Source organism: Cydia fagiglandana, chromosome 1, assembly GCF_963556715.1.
Source record: "Cydia fagiglandana chromosome 1, ilCydFagi1.1, whole genome shotgun sequence".
Taxonomy (NCBI): domain Eukaryota; kingdom Metazoa; phylum Arthropoda; class Insecta; order Lepidoptera; family Tortricidae; genus Cydia; species Cydia fagiglandana.
In genome coordinates, this window is record NC_085932.1 from 30878006 (window position 1) to 30891659 (window position 13654).

Sequence of the window (13654 nt, forward strand, 5' to 3'; positions counted from 1 at the left end):
TTTTCGGCACGGCAAGTCTAGTCTCGTTTGCAATACTTTACATGGCTAGTAATCTTTAATTTGAAATCGTATTTTCATTTAGCGTTATAAACTCATTACGTAATAAATCAACTAAGTAAGTAATCTTTGCTTCCGTACGAAATCACTTGTTACAACTACCTCCTTTTTAGAATAAAATAATTACGGATGAAATAAGTACGGAGCTATAAATAGATAAATCACTTTAACCCAGTTATATGACTAATACAAAATCCAAAGATTATAGTAATATGTACCATATTACTAACATTTCACTATGCAATGTTCGCTCAGTAAATTGTTTACGAATGCGAACACCATATTATTATATTATATTGACATACGTAGAGTGAGTACTTAGAAACTTAGGTATACTATGCAACGAGATGATCATCAAACAGGTAGGTAAGTACTCGGTATAAACCGTGTTACCAAATAAAAGTCAATGACAAAAGGAGAGTTTATGATATTGCACATTAAATAACACATATAAATTAAAATTCATATAGGATAAATATTTAGTTACAAACGAGAAGTCGAGGCAAAATTTTCCACATTCATTGTGTCGAGAGCTCCGCCTTCACAGCGTTGAGGTTATATTTGCCCCACTTTAATAGTGAAGAGGCTATCTTAACTCCACATTAATTGTGTCGAGAACTCCGCTTTAACAGCGTTGAGGGTAAATTTGCCCCACTTTAATAGTGAAGAGGCCATCATTACTCCACATCAATTGTGTCGAGGGCTCCGCTTTAACAGCGTTGAGGCTAAATTTGCCCCACTTTAATAGTGACGAGGCTATCTTTACTCCACATTAATTGTGTCGAGAACTCCGCTTTAACAGCGTTGAGGGTAAGTTTGCCCCACTTTAATAGTGATGAGGCTATTTTTACTCCACAGTGATTGTGTCGAGAGCTCCTCTTTCACAGCGTCGAGGTTGAATTTGCTCCTCATTAATAGTAACGAGGCTATCCTTACTCCACATTTACTGTGTTGAAGATTAATGATGATAATTGCATAATATCAAAAACTACATAATAATGGCTGACTCGCTCTTCGATTGCTTCGGTCATTTGGTTTATCGGTCGCTTTGCTCTTAGGCCGCTTCGCTCTTCGGATGCTACGCTCTTCGGTCTCTCCGCTCTTCGGATGCTACGCTCTTCGGTCGCTTCGCTCTTCGGATACTACGCTCTTCGGTCGCTTCGCTCTTCTGATGATACGCTCTTCAGTCGCTTCGCTCTTCGATCACTTCGTTCTTCAGTCACTTCGTTCTTCGGTCTTTACGCTCTTCGTTATGTTTGTTCTGCAGACGCTTTGATCGTTATAAAATGAGTCAAAGATATATAACCGTGCTCCACTGTAACAGTGTTGATGCCAATGTAATGTACTTGTCATAGTCTGCATCCAGACCTTTATGTTGCCTCCACTTTAATAGTGATGATGTGACTTTACGTATGTGAAATACAAAGCAGATTTTAGTTACGTTGAAGCAATTTAACTGGTGTTAATGCAGCCTAAAATCCTGTTAAGTACACCAACAGTGCTGTATGACGAGTAAACAATATATGGAAAGAGATATAAACCTTTAACCGGTTTTACATTCAAATTATTATACATACATATAACGAAGTTATGTGTTCCAAATAGCTTCAAACAGCATCTTTGACCTGCAGTCAAATATATAGCATCTCAACGAGCCCGATTTACCTACTCGTAACAAATCCAGTACGATTTGCTTACTGGTTATCTCAGCTCTAAACTTCAGGGGACCGTCGCCGCAACTAACAAGGGCTGCACCGTGGTTGATGCATATATCCCACGACGCGAAATCAGCGCTGGAATCCTTAGCTGAAAACCAATATGCACAATTGCACAACAATGCAACCAGAGTTAAATGCTGTAACCTGTTACATGAGTCGCCATCGCTAAATAGCTAGATTGACAATCGCAATAAAAGATTGATATCCATCAACAATAATAAAATTAAATATTGTCATTAATTTAAATGCTCTAGGTTGTCATATTATATTGCTGTACAGTTATAATAGGGTATTTTCCTACTACTACTACTACTACTACAAATCAGTTACCTTTTTAGAACTGTCAAAACGATTTGCTAACCTGGAATTTATATGAAACATTCGTGACGTCACGGTCAACTCACCTACTTTTTACACGACTGCCCAAACAAAAAGAGTGTATTGTTATATTTCTATCCAATTTATAAAATAGAACTTGTGTTTAAAAATAACTCTAATCTGTGTATTTTATGCATGGTGTAAAATAATTTATTTAAATACTTATAGTACCTATGTAATACCCTATTGAATGCTACGTAACACGAGAAAGCTTAAATAATTATTGTTGATTGTGTATCACAAGAATACTGTGCACGCTGCACAGTATAATTGTTATTTTTAAAAAAGGTTACTATAAGTTACTCCTTGAATGATAAATTTCAAGTAAATGCCTTATACACAAAATTATCATAATTTAAGACCTAACTACCTACACTACAATCTACCAAAGTTTATTTGCCACTTGTATCACGTGTAGTCGTCATCGGTCAGATACGTAAAGAAAGAAGAGTTATTTATTAATAAAGGTAGTCTATCTATATACATTATTTAACTATTTACATATCGTTTGAGAATGAGACTGTCTCATTTCAATCAAAGACAGAGAGAATCGTACTATCTTTGTCTTACGCCAGTACTAGCACTCAAAAGGAAAGGATGAGTATAGTTTTCCTGTTACTGACTGACAAATTGGTTTGATCAACTATATAAATCTATAATTTGAAGATGAATTATAATTGAAAATTTGAAAAATTATAAGTTTCAAAACAGCACCTACAGGCTTTTCTACTAGTCATTGTCCGGACTTAGTCTAAATGTATAGAAACTTGATTTCTATGACAACCTTACAATGAAGAAAAATCTCCTTTACCCACAGGCTTTGTATAGAAGAGGGTAATTATTGTTGTATTGGATCTTCATTGCAATCTGTCATAAAGTTATATTTTATTCTACTTGTCAATACTTAAAAAGACATACATTCATAGATTAATCAGAACGCAAAAAATAATTACATCCAGTGAGTGGTTGGTAAAATCTAAATGATAAAAAACAGCTTATTTAGTATGTATAGTGTCTGGCAGAAAACAACCTAAACCGTTGTAGTAATTATAATCTTGAAAATTAAAACAATGTATATCTTAGTTAAATTTAAATTCGAATAATATATAGTAGTATACCCTATAATGGACGTGGAACCAGTAATGGGACAAAAAACTACAATTCCTCTAAAATAAGTATCTAAAAGTAGTTTATAAACACTGGATATATTTTTATCATAAATAAGAGTCCTAGAGCTGTTTATGTTTCAATTTTTATTAAATTCGGTTATCTTTTAAGAAATTGGCGTCAACCCAAAAGTTGTCGTGTCACTGAAAAAAAAGACCACTACGAATTCTTAACAACTTCGCTAAGAGAGGTGAGTTAATTTATTAAATTTTAATTAATTAATACTTGATGAAAACTAGAATGTGTTTTGTTAATTGCATTTATCATGAGATAAGGTATACAAACACACTATGTTGTGACTCCACAGATGTAAAAAAAATGTGGTATTTGGCCCAATCCCATTATAGGAGCTATAAAACTGCATACCTCCTATAATGGGACAATTGACATAATGATGCTTGCCATGCCATAATATCATGTTTTTAAACAATACAGAAGTAAATAGTAGTTACGAAATATGTCAACCAGGAGGTATTCTCGGACTTCAGATAAATTAATATCGTTTTTCCAAACTTTTATTTAACTTGCCCTGTTAGTTAGTGTAGGTCAAATCTTGGTAGCTGAATTTGATCCACTTTTCGATTTCCGATTCAGTTGAAATTTTGTTTAAGTACGTAATTAAGTATGCAAATCGAATGATAATGCCATATTATGATAACATGGACCTGATCTGATGATGGAGACAGGAGGTGGCCATGGGAACTTTATCGCAATAAACCCTAACTAATTTTGTTTGGGTCTATTAGAATTGTCTGGATGGATCTAATACAATTATAATTGGCTGTGGAAAGAAAAATACATTCAGCAATAAAAGCTTATACCTAAAATTGATTTTTTTGCCATAACCCATTTCAATATTTTATACTGATAGAGCAATGTCCATTATAGGGGGCCCATTACTGGATCCACGTCCATTACCGGGGGCCCATTACTGGAGCTTTGGTGTCCATGACTGGAGAAAAAAAACATAGTTTTAATTTGTTAATTATGTGGAAAGTCCTTGCAGTATCTTTGATACAACATGCCTAAAACATGAAAGACGGATAGGACTTTCATCTTTTAACACGCTAAGCGGTTGACCATTTACATTTATAAGGGAAATATCATAAATACTTCAAATTTCCTCTTAAATGTCCCATGACTGGTGCTGTTACTATAATGGGTATAAAGTGCTATAAAAATTGGTTCAGAGCTATAACTAAAGATTGAACACACCTTTCAATGGTCTACATAAGCAAAGGCAAAATTACATTATACAACAGTTATAACCATAATTTTAAGAAGTTGTTTTTTAAAGTTATAGTTATAGTATTACAATAAAAACTAAGAAAGTTTAATTTATTTATGATTATTTTTTTTCTTTCACCAAAAAGGAATATAAAAGGTACCTAATTTTACCCGTTAATCAATGACGCTTATCATTATAATATACAATGCTATACTTATATAAAATTACATTTGCAGGTAAATCTCTTCAGCTGAAATCAGTCATATCAGTAACGGTATACGTAACTTACTGATTTCATATCGATATTTCATTTTATTTTCGCACCTGTATTTAGATACAAGGCTCTGAACATCTGCTTGTAAATTATATTTGTTGTCTTGGATTTGGATAGGAAGTATAATTAATAATCAAACGAACTTACCTGTGAAGTTTGATTACAATTATACGAGTATCCAAATCCAAGACAACAAATTCCCGCCCCCCAACCCCGAAAATTAAAATAAAATAGTCTCTGTTCATAACACAAAAAAGATCCACTCTGAAATAATGACGGGTATCTGAGGAGCGGGGTTAGAGTGGGATGGCGAGGGACGATGGCGTAGTGAGGTAGGGGAACAGCGCGACGCGAAATTGTTTTTTTAAATATTATATCTCTAAAATGTGTGACAAGGACGGCATGATTCCATGTACTGCTGCTTGTAAATTATATTTGTTGTCTTGGATTTGGATACTCGTATAATTGTAATCAAACTTCACAGGTAAGTTCGTTTGATTATTAATTATGACGAGTCTCAGTCCATTTAGAATATAATTAATTGACAAGAAATGCCATATATTTATGCCATAGTGGTGCCTTTAGAAATAACATACGTGATGTTATAGTTCGTTTTTTTTAGCATTAGAAAGAACTTCGCAGAAGTAAGCTTGTGGTTCCAAATCCGGCACTTTTATAATTTGAAGTAAATTATATGTATTGACCATGCTACATTAGATAATTCAATAGTTATTAACAATTAAAGAGCCTGATAAAAACTGCACGCTTGCTTCTGTGGAGTTCTTTCTAATGCTAAAAAAACGAACTATAGTAATAGTATTTGTTAACGCAATGCATAGGTAACATGTGGTCGGTTACCTAATGTAACATTAACCCTAATGTGTTATCATTAGGCCTAATACACCTCTTAGTTGGTAGGTAGATATGTACCATGTTTCTCTAATACTCTCCGTACCTACAAAGAGTTGAGAAACATTGTACCTACCTATAGGTACAAGTTATACGCTAGACTAGTCCTATTTTTTCGCCACAATTTGGCCACACCTGCACACAGACCAATTTGTCAAGCAAATTGATAAAATCATCAAACTATTGATCTTTAGCCAATTTGGAACTGGTCGGTTGCGAAAAGGAGCACTGTCAACGACTGGTCCGCTAGATCGATCACTGGACCATTCAAGGACAAATGCTAATTGTAAGCTCGTAATTATGACAGTTGCGTATTGGTTTATTTGATTCAATTATGAATAAGAACTTAAAGCATCGTGGCTGAGCTGTACGAGTAACTAGGTGTAGAAATAAATACTTAAAACCTAACTTCTTAAAACTTAACCGCTCAAAATTCAAATGAGTTTAATTTTCTAATATCTTTTTTTACTTTGTCGCAATGTAATGCTTATAAAAGTAGGTAAATGCAATGCAACATTGTATGTGAGATATGAACGCGACCAATCAAACTAATGTTTAATGCATTAAATAAAGCCTTACAAAAACTATAATAAGATTTGATAGTTTGAGAAAGATAATGCTACTGTAGGCACAGTACCGTCTTTTGCCATAAGAGCACACGGGGCCCGTCCCAAGGCCCCCATCCTTAGGGGGCCCCGAAGGACACCAGTAACAGTATATCGGATTACCCATAATAAATAGAAGACCATAGTAGAAAAATGTAAGTTAAATTAGCTTTCTTTACTTTCCAAAAGGGCCCCAAATTCGTACATATGTTCCCAAGGGCCCCAGCATAGTTTAAGACGGCCCTGTGCAGGCATACGTACAATAGCTGTAAAAAGGGGGATTTTATGAATTCACTGCAAAATACAGTTAAATTAAGTTAGTGAAACGAAACACATTTAGTGACATCGTTATACGTGTACCTATTCTTATACACTTAACGAAGTAATAAAAATTGAATCAAAGATTCTACTTCTTACGCCTATTTGTGTTCCTTGCAAGAATTTGATCAGAACTAAGCTTATTTTTCTTTATTACATTACTAACTCCTAACACGTTTATTAGTTATTATAAATAATTTATGTTACCTACACATCATCGCGTTCGCTAAAACATTTTATGTTAATCACGAAGTTTTTATAGACTCGTCCTTTTAAAGCGAACCCAGTCTAATTTGCAATGTCTCAGATTAAAAGTATTTTAATGGTTACGTATATGGTTATCTTGTGCTAATTTCACACATTAGAACAGTTAAGTAAATTTAAAACATGTTAAGAACCCGAGCAGATTTTAGAGAAAAAGAAATGTTCATCTTCATTTATACCTAACTTATAACCGACTTCAAAGTTTAGAAAGATAATGTTATCGATTTGTCGTGATCCTTTTTTTTGCTAGCTCAATTCATCTATATTGGTTTACTAATATGTATAACGGCTAATACGGCATATATCAATTATTGAAAACCCTGTTAGTTAGGGCCACTTGCACCATTCCACTAATCCGGGGTTAAACGGTTAAACCTGAAGTTACCTTGGTTACTAGTACAATTTGACACTGGGTTAACGGTTTAACCGGTTAAACCCTGGTTAGTGCACCCTTAGAATCTGTAGTAAAATACGCGAAAAACTGTAAATTGAAAAATATCGTCAATGGCTGTTTGTTGCAGCTGTTATGCGTTGTGTGCCAGTGTCTGGGTGTAAAATCACTACCATGCAATATACCTTAACAAGTATTTTCTTTGTTGCAGAGTCGGCATGGAGAGCCGAGTGGGCCTAGACTATATCGTCGAGCATGCAGAGTACGCCAGCAAGCTCGCGGCGGCGCTCACGTCGCCGGCCGCGCCTGTTAAGAAGCAGGTGAGTCTAGTAGTTGCAGTGAGATAGGTATAGAAAGAAGCAGATGAGTCTAGGAACGAAGCCAGAGGCATGGAGAGCCGAGTGGGCCTAGTCTGCAACATCGAGCACACAGAGTACGTACTGAGTGAACTACGGAACCCTAAAAAAAACTTTGTATCCTGAGTCTTCATCAAAACCGACCAGATTTGTAAAATTTTCGGCGTAGTACGATTATTTATGCTGATTCCACGCAACAAGTTTGAATATTTATGATACCGAACATTGTTTTTTTTTGTCCAGGTGTTCGAGCTGCTGTCGGCCCTGTGTGTGTATAATGCCGACGGCTACGCCAGGGCGGTTGACACTCTCGACCGATATAAGGTAAAGTCAATATTTTGTCTAGCGATCTAAATTCCTATACAATCTACAGATGAAATATGGAGAACCATACAATTAAGCGATTCTAGACCATTTATTGGTGGATTGATCGACACCTGAATTATGTGTTATTAAAATGTATTTATTTACACTCTTTTTTCCTCTTGGTGGTAAATGTCTAAATTTTTCCTTAAACATAAAATTTTTTAGTATCGCTCGTATCAGGTGTTTCTGCTGTTTGTCTTGAATTCAAGCTCTAACATTTCACACCTGACCATCTATTCAAGGAATAGGCTGATTTAAACACACTGTCCAATGTTTTAAAATTCATCTTTATAATCCATTTAATATCGACTATTGATTTTTCCTAGACTCTTAAAACTTGACAGATATCGCATTATCCACTCCAGTGCATTCAAATTTCTTCCTAACACTTCTACCGCAATTTTTAGGGTGGGTTTGCTGCACTTATATGTCAACTTAATATTGTGATCTTCCAGACTTTAAAGAACGAGCGCTACCGTCTCAGCGTGGTTGTGGAAGAGCTGAAGAATGCCAGCACCACCGACTACAAGACAGCCTTAGTGGCATTTGTCAACTGTCTCATCATCAGCGCACCAAGACTGCCAGAGAGGACTCGTGTGCGCAATGAATTCATTGGTAAGTTGGCGTTCCTCTGTGTGGTAATTGAGGAACTAAAAACACTTTAGTTCTATCTGTTTTTTAGGGAATAAGTAAGAATTAATGTATCTTTAAGTTTGAATATTGTATCTTAACAGTAGTTTACCTACTAGAGAACTCTCAGGAGACTAAATGACATTAAACCTCGAAAGAAAGGGTTTCCTGGGTTTCAAGCCAGTGAGCGAAAATTATAAGACCAAACAAAGTTAGGCATCTAATTTAAATAAAGATTCTGATATATTATTTTGATTTGTGGTCATAAGTTAATACCCTGAGATGTAAAAAAAATCTGACGGTGACCCTGTTAGGTTTTCGTTTTACCCATTTTTTTCGTAATGTGTTCCTGTATATAAACGCGCCATTTATCATAATCATACGCTTATCATTACACCGTTTTGGTCACAAAATTGCCATCCAATCTACAATATAATTTTGTTCTGTTGCAGGCTTGGGACTGCTGCCCACACTCAACAACCTGAGGTAAACAATCACACCATTACAATAAACACAAGGTTGTCTTAACCTTATACCAGCTCTGTATGTATAGCTTAGCTGTATTGTGGTAGTAGAAGAAGTAATTCAACTCCAAACAAAGGGCGTGGATTGTCCATACGCAATGACGTATTGTATTGTACGTAATTTGAGAAGCGTACTCAAAGTCGTTACGTAGGTAGCCATTTGTCCACTTTAGTGTTTATATTTATGAAAAAATATACCTTATGCACTTGCCTAAGGTTAGCATCATACGGTACATTTAGTTATGGAAAGAAACATATTTTTACATTACATTACAGTGTTATCAAAAAAATGGTTCGAAAGTTTGACAGCAATGGGTTTAGGCTGAACGTTTGAATAATACAGGGTGTAATTTTTTACGTGATACAAAATATGTTTTTCTAACTCCATAAACAACTAGCAATTGAATGCTCCTACTCTCGTTGAAATCAGACAAAATTTTTTTTAATTTTTTTTTTCGTGATATTTTTTGTACTTTTAAAGGATATTATGATATTAAAACAGCTTTAAAATGTAAAGTGAACTAAATTACTTTTCAAAGTAGCGTAAATCACAAGTCATTAAACATTTTTTGTGATTTATGCTACTTTGAAAAGTAATTTAGTTCACTTTACATTTTAAATATCTTATAAAGCTGTTTTAATATCATAATATCCTTTAAAAGTACAAAAAATATCACGAAAAAAAAAATGTCTGATATCAATCATTTTTTACGTGATACAAAATATGTTTATCTAACTCCATAAACAACTAGCAATTTAATGCTCCTACACTAAATTGCTAGTTGTTTATGGAGTTAGATAAACATATTTTGTATCACGTAAAAAATTACACCCTGTATAATGACCCAAGCGTAGCATAAATAATAAATACTTCGGCATAACAGCTAAATAACACAAGTAAAAAATAGTTAAAAAACACAGCAGAACAATATATACAGCAAGTTTTTTTTCTTAATGTTAGCACTTTTTGAGCGTAGGTCAAAAAAGTGTCATAGATGGACTACTTGTTTCCCTTAACTCTGCCTTAACTAAGGCTGTCTACACTACAAGTTTATTACGCTTTTTACTAGATCAGATTACAATCTAATCAATGACGCGTATCTAATACCAATAAGAATCTTTTTGCGACAAACAAGAGGGCAAAAAATGGGGCAGATCATGCGATATCTTCGATGACGAATGACTAGTACTTTGATTGAATCTGTGGGAATTGATGACGGCTGTCTGTCAATGTGATTTAATGTTATTATGTGGTTAAGTATGGCATAATACCATGGTCAATGTCAAGTTAGTAGCACAAGCGTTTTCTATACGCTTTGAGAAGCCGTTTTTAACATGCAAAGAAATACTGTTCGGAGAAGACAGGTTAGCTGTAAATGTATGGCAATTTACGATTAGTGTTTAGAATAGATACACGTCCGTGAACATTTTCCTACCTACTCTAAATCAGCGGTTCTCAAACTTTTTTGGTGACGGAACCCTTTCGGCAAGCGAAATATTTGACGGAACCCCAAATAAAAAAATTTCGTTCATCACTGTGGACCAGATGTACCTGTAGAAGTGCTGGTTTTTTTCTTTCTGGATTTCACGGGCCTATAAATCCCGGTCTTTTGATAGGCTTGCGTGGGGATACAGATCCAACACGTAGAGGCCGTTTGGAGAGCTTTAATGTCATGTAGAACGCCTGCTGGAACCCGTTCACAGGCGCAACAATAGACACCCATGAACCGGTCACAGCAGGCATTGGGACTATTGTAGAAAAAGTGAACAGCGTTCCGGTCTAAAATTTCGTTCATCACTGTGGACCAGATGTACCTGTAGAAGTGCTGGTTTTTTTCTTATTATTACAAGTATTTTTTCGCGGAACCCCAACAGAGGCTTTGCGGAACCCTAGGGTTCCGCGGAACACACTTTGAGAATGGCTGCTCTAAATGCTCCCTTTATTCATAGTATAGACAACCACTATAGTCCATGGCCTAGGCCCTGCTCACGCGGGGACCCTTAAAAGATTAATTGCCATGGTCAACTGTGATGCAAACGGAGTTTATAGGCCCCACATTTGATTTGAACTCAACTTCTTATAGTCAATTTAATTTTAATTACTAGCTTTACTTTTGTACGTAATTGCTTTGTTGTAACCGACTTTCAAAACGGAAGAGTTTTAGTTTTTTGTATGTATTTATGAACCGATTTCTAAAATGCGGTGCCTGATTTAATTTAATTATTAATTCCATTTAGATATATTTAAGTTACTTTTGTATTATTTCTAAAATTGTTTTTATATTTTAACTGTACAATATTTATAGTCCCAAATTGGTCCCGTCTTTGTCAAAGCCCAGTTCTGATGATGGGATCCATGAGGAATCCAAATAACTCCTCAAATCTTATAGGGAGACATGTAGTGATTTTAGTATTTTCATCAATAAACCGGGCATTTTCATCCAAAACAGTGGCATTTTATATTTTCAATACAACAAATAAAATACGAGTACAAGATGTCGCGAACCTTTTAACGCAAATAAACAAAGAGTTCTCGTAGCCGTTAAATTCAAATCTGCCGAACAAGTATGCAAATCAGTTCATTGGCTCATCCAAATCCGTCCAAACGTATCGTCTACCCTGTTAACTGAATATGAACCTTACTGCAAAAACATAAGGTCCATTATTGGTAAGTTAAGAGTGTTGCCTTTAGCACTTAATTTATTTATTTTGGATCCGTATAATATCATGTTTATGATCGCCATCAGCCCTGTCCTAATTTGGGCAACCGATTTAAATTAAATTGGTCCGTGAAATTAAACAGTTTTTTTGTTAAAGACTTCCTAATATTTTTCCTGGTTTTAAAATCATAATCAAACACCTCAAACCAGCAGGTTTACGAATTTTAAATTATAGTTTCGTTTGAAAGTGGACGAACGTAGGGGTAATTTTTAAAATAACAAGATCTTTTAAAAGGGCTCCATGTTAAAACTGCTGTTTGGCAAATGCAATCGTCATTGTACCTACCTACTGTAATATTCGAATTTAAACTGTTATGAGACATACTAACATTGAATAATTTTACGGTTTAGACTCACTTGTTTTTAGTCACTCGCTCGACATGTTTCGGAGAGCCTAGGTCTCCTTTCTCAAGCACACAAACAAGTAAGTCTATACCGTAAAATTATTCAATACTGTAATATTCTTGTTACCACTTGTTGTTGATTTTGTGGCAATTTTAAATTGAAGAAAATTGTTCTTTGTTCTTTAAGATTAACAGTCCGCCGGACGGTATCGGCCTGTCAGTTGTTTGGAACTGACAAAAATTTGTTCTAACTGTCAGGCCAATATCGCCCGGCGGACTCCAGACTGTTAATCAGTGGGACCCTTTAAATTCACCCCAGTTTACCAGCAGTATGCTATCCACGAAGAATGTATTTACCTGCCTATTAATACTATGCAATATTCAAGACTCTGCAACCTACGGCAAGCTGAAAACGACGTTTAGTAGGTACTGTATGATCAAAAATCGTAAGAAAAACAGGTTGTACTGTACCATTGTATGATTGATTTGATTTGAAAGCCCAGGATCAGTTTTTCGATATTCGATCATTCTAGGGTACCTACACATTTGTTCGTCAGCTCATATGTCATTCTATCTAAGTAATCATCAAATTCGATAATGTGACCCAAATCTCGTCTCGCGCGATTAATCGTTACCAATCAAGTTAATAAGATTGACATTTATATATTACATTGCCAATCTGATGAGATGCAAGATGCGATAAGGTGTAAGTTAATGGTATTGGTATCAGTAGATACCGTATAAGGATCTGGTTTTACCCGATCGTGTGGTGTGGACGTCACATTTTTTTCTGGAAAAACCGTTTTATCTCGCGTTCATTAGCAAACCTTTTTTTTAGTTAAAATAAATTTACTTACTTACTTACTCCTCTGGCGCGACCCAAAGTGCGTCTTGGCCTCCAACACGACTGCTCGCCACTTATCCCGGTCCTGTGTCGTTTTTCGGCAGTAATTTAAATAATTTAGTATTAAAAAAATAGCTTAGAGTCGGTTTGGTTGTATCGCCCGAATTTTACCTAATAGTTTTATCATATAGCAAATTCATCTCATCGAAATAGTTAGAGCCGTTTCCGAGATCCCCAAAATATATATACAATAGAGAATCGCTATTCTCTATTCTCTATCCCATAGCTTCCAAAAACGAAACAATTTGGAACTATAAATAATAATTGCTTCCAAGTTACCACTCCTACTGATAAAACGATCGGCGTTGATCGATCACTGATCCGTCGATTTGTAACACTGCATCAATTAATTACGATGACTTGACATTCGATCTACATCGATGGTCAATTGTTGTTATGGTAAAACCATGTATTTAATCATTATAACGACAAGTATCTTTCGAAAAATGGACCAGGAAAACCTTAGTTCCAAGTGGTTCCATTCCAAGTGATGAAGGACAG

General features: G+C 35.2%; 1 protein-coding gene across 1 annotated transcript in view; it reads left to right on the forward strand.

Moving 5' to 3' along the window:
* The window catches only part of LOC134669688 (inverted formin-2), a 44979-nt gene that overhangs the window by 19344 nt on the left and 11981 nt on the right, over positions 1 to 13654 (forward strand). Inside the window, exons 2-5 of the mRNA XM_063527367.1 lie at positions 7521 to 7629; positions 7909 to 7989; positions 8487 to 8646; positions 9114 to 9147. Of these exons, the coding sequence (XP_063383437.1) occupies positions 7528 to 7629; positions 7909 to 7989; positions 8487 to 8646; positions 9114 to 9147 (377 nt within the window). The 5' untranslated portion in view covers positions 7521 to 7527. The remainder of the gene's footprint in view (positions 1 to 7520; positions 7630 to 7908; positions 7990 to 8486; positions 8647 to 9113; positions 9148 to 13654) is intronic.